Source organism: Malassezia restricta, chromosome IX (assembly GCF_003290485.1).
Source record: "Malassezia restricta chromosome IX, complete sequence".
Taxonomy (NCBI): domain Eukaryota; kingdom Fungi; phylum Basidiomycota; class Malasseziomycetes; order Malasseziales; family Malasseziaceae; genus Malassezia; species Malassezia restricta.
The window spans coordinates 73,420-94,075 of NC_040201.1; the positions used below are offsets into that span (position 1 = coordinate 73,420).

At 69.0% G+C, this 20,656-nt stretch overlaps 9 protein-coding genes across 9 annotated transcripts; 5 read left to right on the forward strand and 4 right to left on the reverse strand.

The window, feature by feature from the left end:
* Window positions 1–91: 91 nt before the first annotated feature.
* MRET_4344 (cell division control protein 42) lies at window positions 92–727 on the forward strand (the record flags this gene model as incomplete). Its single annotated transcript, XM_027630971.1, has 3 exons — window positions 92–139; window positions 175–681; window positions 707–727. The coding sequence occupies 3 exons, from the start codon at window positions 92–94 to the stop codon at window positions 725–727; spliced, it is 576 nt and encodes a 191-aa protein (XP_027486722.1).
* Window positions 728–874: 147 nt separating this feature from the next.
* MRET_4345 (uncharacterized protein) lies at window positions 875–1,754 on the forward strand (the record flags this gene model as incomplete). The annotated part of the gene is made up of 2 exons (XM_027630972.1): window positions 875–963; window positions 995–1,754. 2 exons carry the CDS (start codon window positions 875–877, stop codon window positions 1,752–1,754), a joined length of 849 nt encoding a protein of 282 aa, XP_027486724.1.
* Window positions 1,755–2,016: 262 nt separating this feature from the next.
* On the forward strand, window positions 2,017–5,088 carry MRET_4346 (centromeric DNA binding protein; the record flags this gene model as incomplete). The annotated part of the gene is made up of 1 exon (XM_027630973.1): window positions 2,017–5,088. The coding sequence occupies one exon, from the start codon at window positions 2,017–2,019 to the stop codon at window positions 5,086–5,088; it is 3,072 nt and encodes a 1,023-aa protein (XP_027486804.1).
* A 49-nt stretch (window positions 5,089–5,137) lies between these two features.
* Window positions 5,138–12,169, reverse strand: MRET_4347 (uncharacterized protein; the record flags this gene model as incomplete). Its single annotated transcript, XM_027630974.1, has 1 exon — window positions 5,138–12,169. The coding sequence occupies one exon, from the start codon at window positions 12,167–12,169 to the stop codon at window positions 5,138–5,140; it is 7,032 nt and encodes a 2,343-aa protein (XP_027486721.1).
* A 57-nt stretch (window positions 12,170–12,226) lies between these two features.
* On the reverse strand, window positions 12,227–14,182 carry MRET_4348 (integrin alpha FG-GAP repeat containing protein 1; the record flags this gene model as incomplete). The annotated part of the gene is made up of 1 exon (XM_027630975.1): window positions 12,227–14,182. The coding sequence occupies one exon, from the start codon at window positions 14,180–14,182 to the stop codon at window positions 12,227–12,229; it is 1,956 nt and encodes a 651-aa protein (XP_027486712.1).
* A 131-nt stretch (window positions 14,183–14,313) lies between these two features.
* MRET_4349 (V-type H+-transporting ATPase subunit a) lies at window positions 14,314–16,848 on the forward strand (the record flags this gene model as incomplete). The annotated part of the gene is made up of 1 exon (XM_027630976.1): window positions 14,314–16,848. One exon carries the CDS (start codon window positions 14,314–14,316, stop codon window positions 16,846–16,848), a length of 2,535 nt encoding a protein of 844 aa, XP_027486714.1.
* A 59-nt stretch (window positions 16,849–16,907) lies between these two features.
* MRET_4350 (adenylate kinase) lies at window positions 16,908–17,624 on the forward strand (the record flags this gene model as incomplete). Its single annotated transcript, XM_027630977.1, has 1 exon — window positions 16,908–17,624. The coding sequence occupies one exon, from the start codon at window positions 16,908–16,910 to the stop codon at window positions 17,622–17,624; it is 717 nt and encodes a 238-aa protein (XP_027486752.1).
* Window positions 17,599–18,768, reverse strand: MRET_4351 (uncharacterized protein; the record flags this gene model as incomplete). The annotated part of the gene is made up of 1 exon (XM_027630978.1): window positions 17,599–18,768. The coding sequence occupies one exon, from the start codon at window positions 18,766–18,768 to the stop codon at window positions 17,599–17,601; it is 1,170 nt and encodes a 389-aa protein (XP_027486751.1).
* A 35-nt stretch (window positions 18,769–18,803) lies between these two features.
* Window positions 18,804–20,648, reverse strand: MRET_4352 (splicing factor 3A subunit 1; the record flags this gene model as incomplete). Its single annotated transcript, XM_027630979.1, has 1 exon — window positions 18,804–20,648. One exon carries the CDS (start codon window positions 20,646–20,648, stop codon window positions 18,804–18,806), a length of 1,845 nt encoding a protein of 614 aa, XP_027486735.1.
* Window positions 20,649–20,656: the final 8 nt, after the last annotated feature.

Sequence of the window (20,656 nt, forward strand, 5' to 3'; positions counted from 1 at the left end):
TCGCTCCGTCCGAGGACCGCGGCCGGGTTTTTTTCTCCCCTTCACTTGAGCACGTCGCGTCCCTAGCCAGCCCGTGTAGCGGAGCGTGAGTATGCAGACGATCAAGTGTGTGGTTGTGGGTGATGGTGCTGTCGGAAAGGTATGCGGACGCGAGGAGGGTGTGGCTAACGGCAGACGTGTTTGCTGATTTCGTACACGACCAACAAGTTTCCCTCCGAATATGTGCCTACCGTGTTTGACAACTATGCGGTGACGGTCATGATCGGCGAGGACCCATACACGCTCGGCCTGTTTGATACAGCCGGCCAGGAGGACTATGACCGATTGCGTCCGCTGTCGTACCCCCAGACCGATGTGTTCCTCGTGTGTTTCTCGGTCACGTCTCCCTCCTCATACGAAAACGTGCGCGAGAAGTGGCTTCCAGAAGTGCGTCATCACTGCCCGGGCGTGCCGTGCCTGATTGTCGGCACGCAGGTGGATCTACGAGATGACCCCGCGGTAGTGGAGCGCCTGGCGCGCCAGAAGCAGCGCCCCATCTCGACCGAGATGGGCGAGCGTCTCACACGCGAGCTTGGCGCGATCAAATACGTCGAGTGCTCGGCTCTCACGCAAAAGGGGCTCAAGAACGTGTTTGATGAAGCTATTGTTGCGGCACTTGAGCCGCCGGTCGTACGGAAAAAGGTATGTGCGCTGCTACTTATGCCAGGCGAAATGTGCTATTCTCTGAGTGCCTCGGCGCAGGGTTCCACAGTCCTCACAGTATAGTTTCTATGATGCGTTCCCTCTGTGTGCAGGGTCGATCCCTCGGCCGAGATAGAGGGGTGGGGAGAGAGAGAGAGGGCGGCGCTGTGGCCAGGCCAGCGAGCTGCCTGCTATGACGGGGCTGACGGCGCGGCAGCAGTCGCGGCTGGTCATGTACCTGGATGATGCGCTGCTGCGTATGGCGCGCGCGTTCCAGAAGCGGTACGTGTACATGAGCGTCGCTGACACGTAGGCACGAGCCTGATGCGCCGCTGCACACGCTGCGTGCGTTCCTGGACGCGTGGTCGCCGCATGTGCGCGTCGTTACGTCGACGCCGCAGGATACAGCCGCTACGGCTGCGCTGCGCGATACGTACCTCATGCGCATTATGAGCGACATGTCAGAGGGCGTCGTGGGCTATGCCTGCAGCGCGGATGACGCGCTTGACACCGATACCCAGCTCATGTATGTGCTGTACTGGATGGACGTGCTGGATCATCTGTGGGCTGCGCGACTGAGCGAGCGACACGTTGCGTTGGACGAGGTGCAGAAGTGCGCTGCGTCTGTGTTTCCCACGCCGGAGGATGCGCCGCGGGTGCACCCTGTTGTCCAGGAGGTCGTGATGGACGATCGCGTGCTGGGCACGCCGGTCGACATGCCGCGGTACTCGCCGACGGACTGCGTGCGTCTGCGTGATGAGATGACGCGGGCTCGTGAGCAGCTGTTTGGGTGGATGCGTGATCAGCTGCGTCTTCCGCGGCCGCCTACGATCGAGGAGGAGCCGGCGTCGCTGTCGTCGAGTGACGACGACGACGATGAGGCACCGGCGCGGGAGGCGGAGGAGGCGCCCGCGTCCGAGTCGGAGCATTACGCGCGTCTGTTTGACAAGCGCCTGGATCCGGATGCTGAGCCGCCCGCGAAGCGCACACGCGTCGAGGATCACGCCTTTTGGGACACACACTATGCGTCGCTATTTGCACGCTCGCTCAGGACGCTTCGGCCTACGCCATAGTCTGTACATGCTCGATGGTGCCGCTTCCGAGGCACGTGTCTTTGTCGTAGAGCGCGACGCTCTGGCCAGGTGCGACGGCTTCGACGCTCGGTGCGAAGGTGATGCGAAGGTGGCCGCTGCCGCCGGCGGGGTGGTCGTGGACGAAGCAAGGCACGGCGGTCTGGCGGTAGCGCACCTGTGCGAGCAGCTGGGTATGTAGCACAGGGACGCCGGTAGCCCACGCAAACGAGGACGTGGTGAGGGATGTGCACTGCAGCATGGGATGTGTTTTGCTGGGCACGACGACGATGCGGCGCGTCGCTGCCTCTTTGCGCGCGACGTAGTACCGCTGGGGCTCGCCGGCGATTCGCGCGCGTTGCCCGATCGTCAGGGTATGCAGGCCGCGGTGGCGGCCGAGGATGCGGCCGTCGGGCGTCACAAAGTCGCCTGGCTCACTGACGACGTACTGATCGAGGAAGCGGGCAAAGGCGTGCGCGCCACTGCCTCGTTCGCCGACGAAGCACAGGCCCATGCTCTCGTCCTTGTCGCTGGTCGGCAGCTGGAAGGCGCGCGCGATGCGGCGTACGTCGGTTTTGCGGAGCTCGCCGAGGGGGAAGAGGCTGCGTGCGAGGCGCGTCGATGGGACGGACGACAGGAAGAACGACTGGTCCTTCGTGGCGTCGATGGCGCGCTGCACGACGGGGAAGGCCGTCGCGCCCTCGTAGCGCGTGCCTATCCGAGCATAGTGGCCCGTGGCGAGCCAGGGCGCCTGGATGGCGTCGAGCAGCGCGCCAAACTTGATCGAGCGATTGCACGCCACGTCCGGATTCGGCGTCGAGCCGTCCGTCCACTGCTCGAGCGCCGGCTCAAACACGTGGATCCAGTAGTCGCGCGAGAGATCGATCATGTCGACGTGCATGCCGAGGTGCCGTGCGACGGCCTGGACGTCGTGCCACTCTTTCTGCCACGCACATCCCATGACGCCGCCACTGCCGCCCTGCATACTTCCCATCTCGTCGGCCGTCGACCAGTTGCGCATGTACACGCCTCGCACGTCGTAGTCGCGCTGTGCGAGCAGGGCCGCTACGACGGACGAGTCGACGCCGCCCGACATGGCCACGGCGATGCGGTCGCCGCGCCGTGGCGGCGCCCAGGCCCGCAGCGCTGGCCGCCCAAGCAGCATGTGGCGAAACGACAACGAGGCGCTGTCGTCTCACGTGACAACAACACGGCGAGGCGCGCTTCGTGCCGGCGGGGGGCTTGGGACGTTGACGACGACATGCAGGCCGCGCCGGCGCGGCGGTTTCATGAGGCGGGTCTTGGCTCGCGAACGGGCCTGCGTATTGGGTCTGTTCGACTGGATGAGCAGGGCCAGGAAGATCTCGATGCGTTTTTTGCGGAGTCGAAGCGTGTGCTGGAGTGGATGGAGGGGTCGGAGGACGATACCGAGGCGCCGAGTGAGGCGGGCTCGGATGCGTGGCATCGAGCGGCGCCGCAGATGGCGGCGGAGAGTTTAGAGGCGCGGCCGTCGCTGGCGCCGCGTGCGGACGAGTCGTTGTGGAATTCGACGGTGGACATTTCGCGCGCGGAGCGGACGTTTCGGCTGGCGTCGAGTTCACCGGTGCCTATGGATCCGGCGCTGCCGAGCACCAGCACGCCTGTCGTGGTGCCGCGAGGCAGTTTATCGCAAGTGAGCATGTCGCGGGGGAGCGAGTCTCGAGCGAGTCCGATGGATGTGTCGCTGCCTGCGACGGACGCGTCGTGGGCCCGACCTGCTGCGTCGCGCCTACCAGAGACGGACGTGTCCTTTTTGCGCCCCGAGGCGTCGCGCCTACCAGAGACGGACGTGTCCTTTTTGCGCCCCGAGGCGTCTCGCCTACCAGAGACGGACGTGTCGTTCTTGCGCCCCGAGGCGTCCCGTCTATCTGTGAGCGAGGCATCGTTTGGGCGCACGGAAGCATCCCGCCTATCTTTGAGCGAGGCGTCCTTCTTGCGCCCCGAAGCGTCTCGCCTATCTTTGAGCGAGGCGTCGTTCGTGCGCCCCGAAGCGTCCCGTCTATCTACGAGTGAGGCGTCGTTTGTGCGCCCCGATGCGTCGCGCCTGCCAGAGACGGACGTGTCCTTCCTGCGCCCCGAGGCGTCGCGCCTGTCTACGAGCGAGGCATCGTTCCTACGCCCGGAGGCGTCGCGCCTATCTGGGAGCGAGGCGTCCGAGCTGGCGCCACCGACATGGGACGACGCGCCGGCGTCGGATCCTCCGAGTGAGCCGATGGAAGCGCTCGATGCCATCGACGAGGACGAGCCGGCGCCTGTGCCGATCAAGCGGGGTCGCGGACGGCCACGCAAGGATGCGTCGATGCCGCCGCTGCGTGGCCGGCCAGGCCGGCCGCCGGGCCGGCAGAAGCCCGCGCAGCGGATCGTGGAGCGCATATTGGACCCGCCGGCGTGGCAGCTGGAGAATCCTGAGGGGCTTCGGCGGGGCAAGCGGCATCGCATTGCGCCGCTGGACTGGTGGCGTGGTGAGCGAGCGCTGTATGGCAAGCCGGATGAGCCGACGGGCGATGCGCTGACGGGTGTGGTGGCGCCGGTGCTGAAGCAGGTGATTCGTGTGCCGCGTGCGCCGGGCGAAGGCACGTTTTCTGGGATGCGGCGCTTCCGTGCGAAGCCGGCGGGGTATGCGCAGCCGGGGCGGCCGCCGGGCTCGCGGAACTATGTGCCGCGACTGTCGCCGGTGGAGGAGGATGAGGACGATGAGGCGGAGGCGGCGGCGGCGTGGGAGGCGGACACGGATCCGTATGGGCGTGTGATGGATGCGGATACGAATACGGAGGTGACGATGCGCATTGCGTGCACGGCGGCGGGGATCCGACCGCGCCCGGCGTTCAACCAGGCGTTTTCGTATGAAAAGATCTTTGGCATCAGTGACTTTATGGCGGCGGGTGTGCTGGTCATTCCCGAGGGCGGCGAGAAGCCTGCGAAGCCGAGCAAGGACAACAACTACACGTTTGTTGTGCTGCGTGGCGTCGTGCAAGTCATGGTGCACCGCACGCGCTTTGTGATTGCGGCGGGCGGCATGTTTCTCGTGCCGAAGGGCAATACGTACCATATCCGCAACGTGGCGCAGCGCGAGGTGCGTCTGTTTTTTGCGCAGGCGCGTCTGCTGACGGACGCGCCGCACATGACGCATGTCGTGCGCGAGGGCCGCACGGCCTTTGCGCATGGCCCCGAGCGTGTGCGTGTCGAGGAGGAGGGTGACGACGACGAGGAGGACGACGACGACGAGGCAGCGTCGGAGGCAGCGTCCGAGGCAGCGTCCGAGGCGGATGCGTCGGGCGACTATATAGATCCGACGTAGCTATGACCGACAAACCAGCGGCGTGGACAAACCAGCGGCGTGGACGTGGCTATGACCGAGAGAACCAGCGGCGCGGGCGCACAGGCTCGTCGTGCGACGACGGCGCGGGGCGCGCACGCTCGGCGCCCGCTTCGTCGGTGTCGTCGGCGCCGGCGGCCGAGAGGCGGTCGGCCTGCCGGCTCTTGAGCGCGGCGTGCTTGCGTGCGTTCGTCGACATGACGCCCTTGAGGAGCGTGTGGCGGTGGTGCCATGCGATGCGGATCAGGTCGCGGCGCACGAGGTCCAAGAGGTCGTGGTGCGTGCCCAGGACGTGGTGGTACGCGAGGCGCGGCAGCTGCAGCGGGAGGTCGTACAGGTTCGTGAGTGCGTACTCGCCGTCGCCCTTGTACGACAGGCAGATGTCGACGGCGGCAAAGACGACGTGCACGAACGACATGTACGTGCGTGCGCGGTGCAGCATCGCGGCGCGCAATGCATCGATGTGCGCGGCGTCGTCGGCGCTCGGCGCGAGTCGGAGAGGCGTCGCTGCCGCGTCGTCGTCGTTGTCGCTGTCGTTGTCGCTGTCGTCCGACGCGCTCTCGCTCAGGCCGTCCGACTCGCTGTCGTGCGACGAGCGCGCCTTGCGCGACATGGCCACGAGGTGCCGGAGCCACGGGCGGCGTGCCTCGTCGCGCGGCGGAGAGCGCCGCGCGCCGAGCAGGTACTCGGTGAGCAGGCGTCCGACGCGCAGCTCGAGCTGCACGCGCACGGGATGCAGATGCAGCTCGCAGCGGTCCATGATCGCGATGCCGCCGCTCGGCGGCAGGAGGAGCCAGTGTGCGAGGAGGAAGCGCTGCCCGATCATCGGGTGCCCGGCCGGCGGCGTGTGCGGCGTGAGCATGTCGGGGAAGTACGCGCTCGGATGCACGTTGCGTGCGTGCAGGTCGTGGATCGCGAGGCAGTGCATCGACGTGCCGCTGACGAGCGCGAGGCGCGCGAACGATGTGCCGCGGAGCGTGAGGCGCACGTGCAGGCGGTCCTGTGCGTCGACGAGGTGCCACTCGATGGCGTCGGCGCGTGCGCGGACGAGGAGCGCGAGGTGCTGCGAGCGGTCGCGGGCGGATGCGTGCGAGAGGTAGACGGCCTCTTCGAGGGCGCCCATGTCGGCGTGCAGGTCGAGGAGCGCGAGGGCGAGGCGGACGTACTCGGCGCGGCCTGCGTCGGTGAGGCGCTCGGCCTCGTAGGCGGCGAGGCGGTGCAGCGTGTCGTGGATGTGCCGCTGGTACGTCGCAAAGAGGCGCACGACGTACGGCGCGTCGTCCCATGCGCGGCTGTACAGGAGCGCGTCGCGGCGCCGCTCGCGCTGCTGGTGCTGGGCGTCGGAGGGCGTGAGCAGGTGGTAGACGTGCGAGAGCGCGGCGAACTGTGCGCCCGTCGCCGTGAGCGTGAGCGGCGGGCTCATGCACTGCACGAGGTCCGTGCGGTGGTGCAGGTACTGCACGGCGGGGTCGTCGCGCCGCGCGTGTGCGACGACGGAGCGCGTGCGGTCAGGCAGGCGCAGGCGGTTGTGCTTGTCGTACAGCACGTACGCGTGCGTGCGGTCGACGAGGCGCGCGTAGCCTGCGCCGCCGCTGAGCGCCTCGGGCGGGAGACGGCCCGCGCGGTCGAGCGGCGCGTCGCGCGCCGTGTGGAAGAGCTGGAGCGATGCGAGCGACACAAAGTGGCGGTGCAGGACGTGGCAGTGGATCGAGCGCTCGTCGAACAGCGGGTCGCTCACGACGTGCGTGCGCACACGCAGCTCGTCGGCGTGCACGATGATCGCCGAGTGCGCGTGCGTGCGGACGACGAGCGCCGGCTGCGCGCACACGCACAGCATCTTGGTGCGCAGGTGGAAGGCGTCGGAGATGGCGTCGCTCGGCGCGTGCGTCGCGCTGTGCTCGGCGCCAAAGTCGTGCACGAACGCCGCGGGCAGGCTCTGCGACGCGAGGCGCAGCGTGTCGGCGAGCACGTCGTCGAGCGACACGTCCGCGGCGCCGCTCGTCGACGCGCTGCTGCGTGCGTCGTGCTGCCGCGCGCGCTCGAGGAGCGCACGCAGCTGGCGCTGCGCGGACACGCTAAGGCGCTGCGCCAAGCTGCGGTGCAGGAGCGTGCTTTCGTAGTACGCGAGCAGGATGGCGCGCGTCGCGTGCGTCAGCACGCCGGTGGGGCGGTCGATGCGCACCTGGTGCGGGTACGCGTCGCCCTCGGCGCCGAGGCGCGGCGGCGCGGCGTGCCCGATGAGGCATGTGTGCGTCGGCTCGTGGCCAAACTTGGAGTACGCGCCGCGCGTCGGGCGAAGGAGGCGGTGGACGTGGAAGCGCGCGAGCGTGAGCACGCGGCGGATGTGCCGGCGCGGCGCGTCGTCGGCCGCGGCGGGCGTCGCGGCGTCGCGGTAGTCGAGGGGGTCGTACATGTGAGCGGCGTCGTCGTCGGCGTCGGCCCACACGTCGCGGAGCGCGTCGTCGGCGTCGAGGTGCACGTCGCGCGGCGCGCCCGCCTCGCGGAAGCGCGCGCACAGGGCGAAGAGCTCGGCGTCGCGCACGTCCGCCTCGGCCTCGTACAGCGGCTTGCGGCGCGCGGGCGACGCGGGCGACGCCTGCATGCGCTGGTGCAAGTCGAGCGCGCATGTGCCGACGTGCGCCTTGACGCCGACGAACGTGCGCAGCTGACGACGCAGATCGAACGCGGCGCGGTGTGCGTACGTGTGCGCGACATGGAGGTCCGTGACGTGGAAGCGGTACTTGATCGTCGCGACGAAGCGGCCAAACTTGGGCGCCTTGACGCCCGGCGGCTTGGGGAAGACGGGGCCGTGGCGGATCGGCAGGTGCAGGCGATCGTGGAAGAGGTGCAGCCAGTCGCGGAAGTGGTCCCACGCGCGCCACGAGAGGTACAGGCCGTTGCGCGGCGCGCCGGGCGGGCGCTCGGCGCCTGTCGCCTGCAGCGAGAGCGAGAGGTGCGCAAAGTCGGAGCGCCACCCGCGGTACGAGTCCGTGCGCTCGGCGGGCGGCAGGCGCGCAAAGCCCTCGAACGTGCGCAGGCGCACGCGCCAGTGCGGGATGCGCCCAAAGACGCGGCATGCGCGGTCGAACGGCGCGCCGCGGCACGGCGGCGTGCGCTCGCACGTTGCGTCCGTGCACGTGTGCTCCGAGACGAAGCCCATGCCCCAGCGCACGCCGCCCGCGAGGTGCCAGGCGACCTTGTCGAGCGCGAGGGGCGGCGGCGCGTCCGGGCGGCGCAGCACGGCGTGCGGCGAGCGCGCCGCGGACGCGAGGCCGACGCCCGCCGGGTCGAGGAGCGGCCGTACATCGGGGATCGCGAGCAGGTGCTCGCGGCTGCGCACCTGCAGGAACTCGTGGTCCGTCAGGTCGCGGCCAAGACGCAGCTCGACGCCGCCGCGCCACACGAGCACAAAGCCCGCGCCGGCGCCCGTCACCGCGTACGGCTGTCGCGTGCCGCGCAAATGGAGGTGGACATCGTGCTCAAAATGGAGGCGCACACTCGCCTGCAGCTGGAACGGCAGCTTGTCCCACGGCCCGGGCTTGGGCGACGGGTCGTGCGGTGGGCTCGTGATGGCGTCGAATACGCGCAGCACGTCCTGGAGCGCCGGCTGGAGCGCGTGGCCCCACGTCAGCACGGTCGGGCGCTGCGACGACACGCGCACGACGAGCGGGCCGTACACCTTGGGCGTCATCGCGCTCTTTGGCACGAGCAGGCCGTGCTCGGCGCCGTGGCGGCTGTCGACGGCGGGCACGATCGTCGTGCGCACGTGCCGCACGGAGAATGCGTCGCCGAGCTGCTCGGCGATGACGACGTCGCCCTCGGCGTCGAAGCACACGTCGAGGTCGTCTCGCGGCGGCACGTGCAGGAGCGGCAGGGGGTAGTCGCGCAGGCGCACCATGCCCTCGGACACGCGCAGGCGGACGTGCATCGGGATGAGCGTCGTGTACGGCAGGTCGACGGGGTTGCCCGCCTGCTCGTGCAGCCACGCATGCACGTCGTCGAGCGCAAAGCTTGTCGGCTGCGACACCTGCAGGCGGAGCATCGTGAGCGACACGCGGATCAGCGGCGGCTCGAGCGGCCACGCACGCACATCGTCGGCATCGCGGAACGCGCGCTTGTGGATGTACGAGCGCAGATCGTGCTCGCGCTGCGCGCGCACATCGCGCGCGCGGCGCCACCGCCGGATCCAGTGCGCCGCATCCTGCGCGGCACTCGTGCGCTGCAGCCGCATCAGCTGCTCGTCCATGCCCGTGCGGAAAAGCAGGTTCAGCGCGGCATCGAGGCTGTGGTCCGCGGCCTCGAGCACGAGCATGCCGAGGCGCACCGTCACGGCCGGCAGGCGCTTCGGCGCCTCGTCGTGCGGGTAGATCACGCTGTGCGTGCATCCGCGCCAGAACTGGAAGAACAGCTGCTTCGTTGCCTTGAACGCGACGATCGACGCCTCGATCAGCTTGTGCGTGTGGTAGCCGTACGGCACACGCACGTGGACACAGTCGCCCGTCAGCCACCACGCCGCGCGCCCGCGGTGCGTCAGCAGGAGGCGGCGCGCGATCACCGCCTCGTCCCACGCGCCGCCGCCATCGTTACCTGGCACGCACGCCCGCAGCGCGTCGAGCGATACGCGCTCCGTGGGCCGCACGGCCAGCTGCGTCACGCGCACGAGGACGCGGCGCTCGTGCGGCAGGTCGATGTGCACGTGCACGAGCGGCGCCGCGAGCGTCCAGTGCACGCGCTCCGCCGTCCGGCTGCGAGGAGCGCGGCGCTCGCGCACCAGCCGCCGCGCCGTCGCCGCCGCCACCAGCAGGCAGTACGTGTGCAGCAGGCGGATCCGAGCCTGGCTCGTGCGCGTCACGTGAACGTGCGCGTCGTACGGCGCCCCGCCGCGGCGCTGGGCGTCGATCTGCACGTGCGGCGCATACGCCACCTCCGTGCCGCGCTCAAGTTGGTGGAGGCGGGGCGTCTGGCGCGGCATCGGCACGGTCGGCGCGGCAAAGTCCCACACGTCCGCGGCGTAGACGCCCTGCTGATCGTGCGCGTCCGGCTCGACAGGCGCGTCGTGCGCGGCCGCGATGTGCACGATCGGGCACAGGCGCACGTCCGATACGAGCACGCGCACCGCCGCACCGCCCGCCGCGTGCGCGACGTGCTCGATCGGGCGCGGCAGACCAAGCGCCTGCCGCGCGTCCTGCACGCGCGCGTCCAGCGGCGCAGGCGCTGCGCGCGCATAGTCGACGACCGTCGCGCCCAGCACGAGGCCGACGCCACGCCGCACGTGCGGCTCAAAGTGCGCATCCGCGCCGCCAACGTACACGGCCGTGCCGCCCACATGCACATGCACATGACGCGGCCCAGCGTGTGGCGCCTCGTTCGGCTCGCGTGGCGGCTTGTGCGACGCGATCGCGCCGATCAGCGCCTCGGTCGTGCGCACGACCGGCTCGGACCACATGTGCACGTCGATGCGGTGCACGGCGAGCGCCACATCGGCGTCGCGCTCAGGCCAGTGCGGCTGCGGCGCAAACGTCTCGCGGTGCAGGCCGACAGGCACGCACAGGGTATAGGTGGCGGTGGGCGCAGCGATGTGCAGGAGATCATGCCGGACCTGCGCGCTGAGCACGTACGCGTCCACGACGCCACAGCCGGCGCTCGCTTCGAGCGTGTACTGCATCGGGCATGCGCCGCGTCGCTCGACGTACGCGCCACGCACGCTCAGATGCGTGCGTGCGATGTGGATGCGGAGGCCGTCGGGGGCGTGCACGTCGAGGGCGCCGAGCTGGACGAGCGCCGCGACGCGTGGCGGCGGCGGCGACGGCGGCGGCGATGACGACGACGTGCGCAGGAGCGGCACGAGGCGCGCGAGGTACGCCCAGTGCGGCTGCACACGCACATGCCCCACACTCGCGCGCAGCACGAGCGCCGCCTCGTTCGGATCGCTCCATCGCGGCTCCGACGTGAGGACGCCATAGGGCGTGCACGACGTGCGCGCCCAGCACGAGACGTGGGCGATGTGAGCGTGCATCGGGCCGATCTGTGCATGCCATGACGCCACGCGCAGATGCAGCGCAAAGACGCGCCGCGCTTCGTGCAGGACGATGGCGTCGCGGCGGCGCTGGACGCCGCACGCGCCGAACCACGCCTGGTGCACGCCGTGCGTAGGTCGGCTCGGGTCCAGCGAGGCGTGAAAGTGCGTGAGCGTCGTGCACACGGGATCGGCGCCGCGCACAGGGAGCGTCGCTGTCGCACGCGATACCGAGAGCGAGGCGCTCGCGAGGTACGTCAGCACGGCAGGCGGCGCACGCGGCGCAGCGGCGCGCTCAGATCGCGCGATCGTGGGCCATGCTGTGAGATGCGCATCGGCGATGTGGACGCGGATCGAGAGCGAGGCAGGTTGGATCGTGTGCCGCAGCCGCGCTTGGACGCTGAGCGTCGTGCGGTGCGGCAGCGTGAGGAGCGTGTCGTCTTGCTGCAAAAGACGCGCGTCGTCCACGTCGACGCACAGTCGCGCGCGTGCCTCGGGCACATGGAGGCGGAGAGCGCGGCGCGGCGGGACGGCCGGCGCATCGTCAAAGCCGTCGCAGGCGGCCGCGTGCGTCGGCTGCGGCGCGAGGTAGCGGAGCAGGACCGAGGCATGCACGTAGATGCGATGCGATGTAAATGCCGTAGCGCCTGGGAGCGCTACGTGGGTATCTTGCGCGTCGATCGCGACGAGGTTCGCGAGGAACGACAGCGCGACGAGCGCGCGGCGCGAGACGCGGCGGACGGCCGGCGCAGTCGCAGTGGCATCGCGCGGCTGGTACGCGACGCGCAGGCCACGCACATGCAGCACAAGACACGGCATGCGCGCCTGGCATCGCACGTACGCAGACGGCACGCGGATGACGTCACCCCATACGAGGTCCTGCACGCCACGCACCAAGCTCGCGGAGCGCACCGTAGCGCGGCCGCGGCACACCCAGCGCACGACAAGAGGCAGCACGACGCGCTCAAGCACCACCACACACAGCGGCAGCGCGAGCACGAGCAGGAGCCAGCCGCCGCCTTGGCCCCTCGTCGTCTCGGCCTGCATCGTGGTGGAGGGAGGTGGAGGAGGTATCTACAGCCCGTCGGGCGGCTACGTCGTCGGCTACAGCGCATCGAAATTGATGGCGTGCACGGCGCGGCGGCGCTCGCGCTCATCTTCGTGCTTCTCATGCCGATCGAGCATATAGATGATCGCGGCAAGAAGCGCGAGGAGCGTGCCGAGCGCGAGCGTGACGTACGGGATCCAGTCGGCGGGATGCAAGAACAGCTCCCGACGCCACGTGTCGGCGCCGTTCGGATACACGCGCACCTCGCTGTTCGGCACGACGCCCTCGAGCACGAGGGGCGCAGGCGCGCGCCGCAACGTGCTCCCGACAAAGAGCGACTCGACATAGTTGTTCGTGCGCCCCAGACCAAAGAACGCGTACGGCGTAGGCAGCGCGCCGTACACGGTCTGCGCCTGCTGCGCGACTTGCTGCGCGCGCCGCACGCCATTCGGATCCAGCACCGCAAACTTGTACGACGCGCCCAGCAGCGCGCTCCCGTCCGCACGCCGCTGCGAGAGCGCCTTGAGGAAGAACGCGTCGTGAAAGTCGTTGTTCCGCACAAACGACACGACACGCGCCGCCGACGCGCGCGTCGTCGCTGGCGGCAGCGACTGGAGCATGAGATCGAGCGTGCCGTCCTCATCCAAGTCGATGAACGCGACGCTGCGCACGTACGCCTCGCGGTCCAGCACAGAGCGACGTACGCGCGCAAACGTGCGGTGCTCCGGCCCGCTCGGTGCACAGCCAGCCGCCGCGCCCGACGCGCCACCACACGGCCGGCTCTCGAGCAGATGGAGGCGCGTCTCGCCAGGCGCCGCGCCGCGTGGCACAGTGAGCACGGCCAGGTCCGGGTAGCCGTCGAGGTTGTAGTCGCCGACGCGCACGGGCACAGGCTGCGACGCGCCGATGTCGTCGACGAGCAGGAGGCGCCGATCGCTCGTGAGCGCATCGATCGGGATGCGGACGAGGTCCGCGCCATCACGCAGCACAAACGCGTCGTCGGGCGCGCACAGCTGCGCAGCGTCGCGGCACCGCTCGGCACTCGCGTTGCGCGCGCCCCACACGCCGCGGCGCTCAGGCGCACACAGCGGCATCTGCTCGTTGTACGCAATGTGGATGTAGCAGCGGTCGCGCTCACACGCAGGGAACACGACGTCGATCGTGCCGTCGCGATTCATGTCCGCAAACGACAGCGCGCCCGTGCCGGGCGGGAGATCGCCGACGCGCGCCAAGTCGTACGTGCGTGGCGCATCGCGGCGCGCCGTCCACACCTGGTACGACAGGCGCCCACGCCCCGCGTCGCACACGAGAAACAGGTCGGCGAGGCAGTCGCCGTTCATGTCGACGTGCGCGGAGCTGTGCGGATGCGCGAGCTGGCACGGCGGCGTGCCGTCGCCGTGCATCGCGAGCGGCTCCGTGACCAACGTGCCCTGCGCAGCGTGCCAGAGCGTGAGCGTCGTGGGGTCGGACGCCACGTGGCCCAGCAGGTCCGCCGCCAGCGCGCCGGTGGCGTCGATCGTGAGCGGATGCGCGCGTGTGGATGCGGGCAGCGTGATGGGCGGCGCGAGGGTCGTGGTGCCGTCGTGCGCCACGACCGCCGCCCACAGGTAGAGCGAGAGCGTGGTGGATGCAGGGCCCTCGGCCATCACGAGCAGGTCGGCGTGGCCGTCGTGCGTGTAGTCGGCGACCATGGCGTCGACGATGTGCAGGCCGTCCGGCACTGACACGCGCGTGACGGGCGTTGCGTTGAACCGGAAGTGCGTATGGTCCCACGCATGCACAGACACCGACTGACGCTGGGCATCGACGATCCACGCGTCGAGGAAGCGCGTGCTCGAAAAGTAGCTCCACGCCGCCACCTGCCCACGCACGTCGTCCAGACCGAGCGCGCCTGCGCGCACGAGCCCCTCTTCAGCGAAGCGCTTGGCCGGCCACAGCCGCCATGCGTGAGCGCTCGGCGCCACGACGAGGAGGAGGAGCAGCAGCAGCAGCGGCGGCAGCTCGACCCTCATGCGAGGCGGACGCGTCAGAGCGGCGGCGGCGGCGGCGGTGGCGGCGAGCGAGCCACGTGCTCTCGGCCGAGATGAGAGCCCGCGCACGACGACCCACGCCTCACGCCCGGCGACGTTGGACGCAGGCGACGATGAGCGACGAGAGCCTGTTCCGCTCGGCGGCCATGTCGCTGGTCCAGGTGTACATTCCGACGGAGAGTGTGCACGAGACGGTGCATGAGCTGGGCGAGCTGGGCCATGTGCAGTTTCGCGACTTGAATCCGGACGTGACGCCGTTCCAGCGGACGTTTGTGGCCGAGATCCGGCGGCTGGACGAGATGGAGCGGCGTCTGCAGTTCTTGCAGACGCAGCTGGAGCGCGAGGCGATGCCAGCGCGGCCGTTGGAGCGTGCGATCCCGTTCCTCGCCGCGGACGAGGGGCAGAGTGGGCCGATGCGCCTCGAGGAGCTCGCGCGGCGGCTCCAGGAGCACGAGTCGCGCGTGGCGCAGATGAACGGGAGTCACGACGCGCTGCAGCGGCGGCTGCTGGAGCTGGAAGAGGCGAAGCATGTGATTCACGAGACCGAGGCGTTTTTCCAGCAGGCCGAGACGCAGCCGGCGGAAGCGTCGTCGGCCGTGCGGGTGAGTATGGACGAGGACGTGCACGACGAGGCGCCGCTGTTGACGCAGCAGGGCGCGGGCGTGCGTGGCATGGATGCGCCGGGCCCCGTGGACGTCGAGTTTGTGGCGGGCACGGTGGAGCGGTCGCAGATGGCGACGCTCGAGCGGGTCTTGTGGCGGGCGCTGCGCGGCAACTTGTACATGAACTATGCCGAGATCCAGCAGGCGCTGGAGGACCCGTCGCGCGAGGAGCCTGTGTATAAGAATGTGTTTGTGATCTTTGCGCACGGCGCGGCGGTGCTGAGCAAGATCCGCAAGATATGTGAGTCGATGGGCGGCACGCTGTACCCGGTGGCGAGTGATCCGCTGCAGTGCCGCGAGCACCTGCGGCAGGTGCTGGAGCGGATCGAGGACCATGAGAATATCCTGTACTCGACGAACGCGGCGCGGCGGGCTGAGCTCGTGCGTGTCGCCGAGTCGATTCGCGCGTGGGACGACCTCGTGCGTCGCGAGAAGCTGATTTTCGGCACGATGAACCTGTTCCGCACGGACGTGAGCCGCAAGACGATGGTCGCCGAGGGGTGGGTGCCGAGCGCGGCGCTGCCGAGCGTGCAGCTCGCGCTGCGCCGCGCGACCGAGACGACCGGCGCGCATGTGTCGTCGGTGATGCAGACGATGCGGACGAAGGAGACGCCGCCGACGTACCAGCGGACGAACAAGGTGACGGAGGGCTTCCAGGCGATCATTGACGCGTACGGCTATGCGCGGTACCAGGAGGTGAATCCGGGCCTGTTTACGGTGATCACGTTTCCGTTCATGTTCGCCGTCATGTTTGGCGACGTGGGCCATGGCCTGCTCATGTCGCTCATGGCGGGCGCGATGGTGCTGTATGAGCGCCGGCTGCTGCGCACGCGGCTCGACGAGATCACGTCGATGTTCTTCTATGGCCGCTACATGATCCTGGGCATGGGCCTGTTCTCGATGTTCACGGGCCTCGTGTACAACGACGTGTTTAGCCGCAGCATGCATCTCTTCCGCTCCGGCTGGACGTGGCCGCGTGGCACGGGCACGCTGACGGCGGAGCCGACGGGGCACACGTACGCGCTCGGCCTCGATCCCAGCTGGCACGGCGCGGACAATGCGCTCGTGTTCACAAACTCGTTCAAGATGAAGCTGTCGATCGTGCTGGGCGTCGTGCACATGACATTTGCGCTGCTGCTGAATGTGCCGAACCACATCCACTTCCAGCGCCGCCTGTTTATCTGGGCGGAGCTCGTGCCGCAGCTCCTGTTCCTCGAGGCGCTGTTTGGATACCTCGTGATCACGATCGTGTACAAGTGGTCGGTCGACTGGTACGCGCTGGACGCACATGGCGCGCCGCTGCACAACGCGCCGCCGGGTCTGCTCAACATGCTCATTTACATGTTCCTGCAGCCGGGCCAGGTGGCGCCGGAGCAGCAGCTGTACCGCGGGCAGGCGACGGTGCAGACGCTGCTGCTGCTCGTCGCGCTCGTGTGTGTGCCGTGGATGCTCGTGGCGAAGCCGTACTTTTTGTACCGCGAGCACAAGGAGCGCGAGGGCGCGGGCTACCATGCGGTCGGCTCGGCGCGCGGCGAGGAGCGCGTGCGCGACGTCGACGCGGCGGAGCAGGAGCTCGCGGACGAGTTTTTGGAGGAGGAGGAGGAGGAGGCGGACGGCGAGTCGTTCGAGCTCGGCGAGGTCGTGATTCACCAGGTGATCCACACGATCGAGTTCTGCCTCGGCTGCGTGTCGAACACGGCCTCGTACCTGCGTCTGTGGGCGCTCTCGCTCGCGCACGCCCAGCTGTCGCAGGTGCTGTGGGACATGACGATCCGCCCGGTGTTTGGCATGACGGGCGTCGCGGGCGTCGCAGCGACGGTCGTGGCGTTTGCGCTGTGGTTCGTGCTCACGATCGGCATTCTGTGCGTCATGGAAGGCCTCTCGGCGTTCCTGCACGCCCTGCGTCTGCACTGGGTCGAGGGCGGCTCGAAGCACTACATGGCCGACGGCGTGCCGTTCGAGCCGCTCTCGCTGGCGGCGCCGTAGACGTTGTTGGTAGGCCCCCCCAATGGTGGAGGTGTGTGACTTGGCGAGCCGCTTCGAGGATGACGTCACGACGAGCGCCGCTTCGGATGCTCATGGTCGGGTGCCCCGGCTCGGGCAAGGGCACGCTGTCGGCGCGCATTGAGCGACACTTTGGCGTGCCGATCATCACGGCCGGCGACCTGCTGCGCTCGCACATCCGGCAGGGCACGCCGCTCGGCCACGCGGCCTCGGCGTCGATCCGCGCCGGGCGACTCATGCCGGACGCGACAATGATGGAGCTCGTGGGCGCGAAGCTGCACACGATGCAGCACGACGACTGGATCCTCGATGGATTCCCACGCACGCTTGGCCAGGCGCAGCTGCTCAGCGCCGAGCTCGCACGCACGCAGTGCCCCCTGTCGCTCGTCGTGCAGCTGCATGTGCCCGAGTCGGTCATTCTGCAGCGCATCCTCGAGCGCTGGACGCATGTGCCGTCCGGCCGCGTGTACAACCTGTCGTTCAATCCGCCACGCACGCCAGGGCTGGACGACGTCACCGGCGAGCCGCTCGAGCAGCGCGAGGACGACAATCCCACGACGTTCCAGCGGCGCCTCGCCGGGCACCACGCGCAGACCGAGCCGATGGTCGAGTTCTTCCGCACGCAGACGTCGCCGCTCGGCGCGCCGCTCGTCGTCGACCTCGAGGGCCGCACGAGCGACGAGATCTGGCCCCAGCTGCAGCGTGTGCTCATCGAGCGCGGTGCGTCTCTATCTACTCGTACACGGTGCGGTCCTTGAGCAGCATGCGGTGCATGACGTTCGAGCGCGTCAGGAAGCTCAGGCTGCGTGGCACGACGACGCGCGCGTACAGCGCGGCCTGCTTCATCGCCTGGTCGCTCACGGCGCGGTTGTGCGAGCGGCGCAGGTACTCGAAGCGCCGGCGGATCAGACGCGGCGCGCGCGACACGAGGCGCTCGAGCAGCCGCACGGTCCACGGCGCCGAGTTTGAGTGCGAGGCGTGCTCGGGCGGCTGCGTCGCGCTGTGCATCGAGCGCATCTCGACGTCCTCGCCGCCGCTGTCGGCGAGCGAGGCGCGCCGCTGCTTTGTCCGGCGGCGCTTCTCCGTCGCACGCAGGCGGTCCTCGTACTCGCCAATGCCCATGCCCGCAGACACCCACCACCAGAACCCGAGCCAGTTCTGCCAGTTTTTAAACGTCGCGGTCATGAGCCGCAGCCAGTAGACGCGGTCGTAGCCGATGTGCACAAAGCTCACGACCGTCTTGCAGAGCGCGACAAGCAGCGCCGCGACGCCGAACGCGGCCGTCGAGCCGTCCGCACGCCACGCGCGGCGCCAGTTCACGAGGCCGCCCCACACGAGCAGGCCCGACATGTACAGCAGCGCGAGCGAACTGTCGCAGATGTTCATCATCGCGTCCGACAGATCGAGCACCTTGACGTGGTCAGGCGGCACGAGATCAACAAAGAACAGGCCCGTCTCAATCAGCACAAACGGGCCAAGCAGCCAAAAGATGAGGCGGCGCTCCAGCTTCGACGGGAACAGCAGCATCAGGAACTGGATGTGAGCAGCATGCGCCAGCAGCGAGGCCAGCGCCTCCGCGAGAATAAAAAAGACCATCTGCACAGTCGTCCAGTGGCCATAGCGCGGCAGGCGGTACGCCATGTACGGGAACATGTGCGGCCAGCGGTGCGAGAACTCATCGAGCTCCCGCAGCTGCACGCCCAGCGTCGCCCCATGGTACACGACATACACGATCGACGACACGAGCTGCAGCACAAAGTTGAGCGGGTCGAGCGGGAAGTGGTACGCGGCCGTAAAGCACTGGTGCAGCGCTAGCAGCACCATGAACGCCGTCGTCATGCCCGCGACCGACACCTGCACCGGATAGCTCAGCGCAAACACAAGCTCGTGCTCCGTGTTCATCGCATGGCGGACCCGCCTCGCTCCCAGCCTCGCCGCTATTTGCCTACGGACATCTCCACATGCGCGCCGTCCGCCAAGTTCCAGTACGCCAGCGACTGGCGCAGCGTCGCGGGCCGGCCGTGCACCCACATCTTGAGCTTCGACGCGCCGACGGCCTGGTGCAGCGTGTCGTGCAGGATGCGGTCGCGCACATGCCCGATCGTCGTCGAGAGCGGCAGGCCCGAGAGCACTTCCGTGTGGCCGTCACACACCGGCGCGATCTGCGGCGCCTTGGGCACGTGGACATGCAGCGTGATCGGATGCGGGTACATCGCGAGCCACTCGGACTCGGCATACGTCGGCGCCGCGAGCGCCGCGCGCTTCGGCGGCGGCAGCGCCTCGCTGCTGGCGCGCTTACCAAGCCCCGCGTCACTCGGCGCGCTCTGCGCCTGCTGCGCCGTGCGCCGGCTGTTCATGTGGCCGTCCCACACATGCTTCTCCTTCTCACGCGCACGCTCGCGCTCAGCGGCGTCGCGGCGTGCGCGCGCATCCTCGTCCTCACGCGCACCAAACAAGTCCGTGCGTGCGCCTGCCAACTGCCGCAAGTAGTGGCTCGGATCCGCGCCGGCAGCGAGACTCGCCTGCTCCTGCCGCCGCCGCTCCAAGCTCGCGCGCTGCTCGCGGTACTGCGGGTTCAGCAGCTCGATGCGCACATGCTCGCTCATCTCGTTCACATCCACCCGGTCGCCACACACGGGACACACGGTCGTCTGCGGCGCAGCGCGCGGCGCGCGCGCGTGCCGCACATAGTCGTGGCGGATCTTGGCGCCGCTCGCGGTGATGGTCACAGACGGCCCCTCGGGCGCTGGCGCCTCGGCAGGTCGCGTCGGCGGCGGCGGCGCTGGTGCAGGCGCTGGCGCTGGCTCGGGCGCCGGCTGCGAGCGCTCCATCGCCTGCACCTGCTCCTGCGCCGCGAGCTGATGCTGCAGCGCTGCCAGCGACGTCGGCGGCGGCAGATCCGCACGCACATCGCTCCCCGTCACTTCGACCACACCGACCACACAGAAATCCTGCCAATCAATCTCGTCAAAGAGCGCGCGCTGCCGCGACTCCTCCTCGCGCACCTCGTGCCGGCGCGCATCGTCCCACCGCGTCCACGCTGCACGCTTCCTCACCTCGTCCAGCACAGCCAGGCGCGCGCCGCCCACGCCCGGTCCGCAGCGCCGACTTGCACAGCGCCGCACCGTGTCGATGCACGCCTGCGACGGCTGCATGACACGGCGATACTGCTCGGTCATCAGATGAAAGTAGCTACACAGCGGGTGCGCCGGATGTAGAAAGCCAAATTGGTACGTATGCTGCTCGCGCGCCATCAATCGCGCAGTGAACGACGGCCCCTGCCGAGCCGCCCACAGCGCCGTGAGCTTGAGCACGTCGAGCTCGACAGCCGGCGTGCTCGGGAACTCGAGCGAAAACGCATGCGGCGCAGGACGCGGCGGCTCCTCGTCGACAGGCCGCTCCGACCGGTCGGCCAGCAGCGCAGCCTGCACGGCACTCGCCGCTCGCTCCGACGACGCCGCCGCTCGGGTATCGCCGTGACTGCGCTCAGCCGCCGCGCGGATCTGCATACGAAAGTACGAATTGTACGCATCGTCCGCCTGCAAGAACGCAAACTTGGGATTCAGGCGCTCCTGCTCACGGATCTTGGCCTCAAACGCCACGCCATTGCGCGCGACAAACTCCGCCGTCTTGTCAATCACAGGGCGCAGATCCGGCGGCGGGTACACGACCCCACCCGTCGGAAAGATCTCATCATGCACCTGCGACGTCCGCACCACATGCAGGCGGTCGTCACCGGCGCCCTGCTGCGTCGGTGGCGGCGGCGGCCGCTCTGACGCCATGGTCGTCA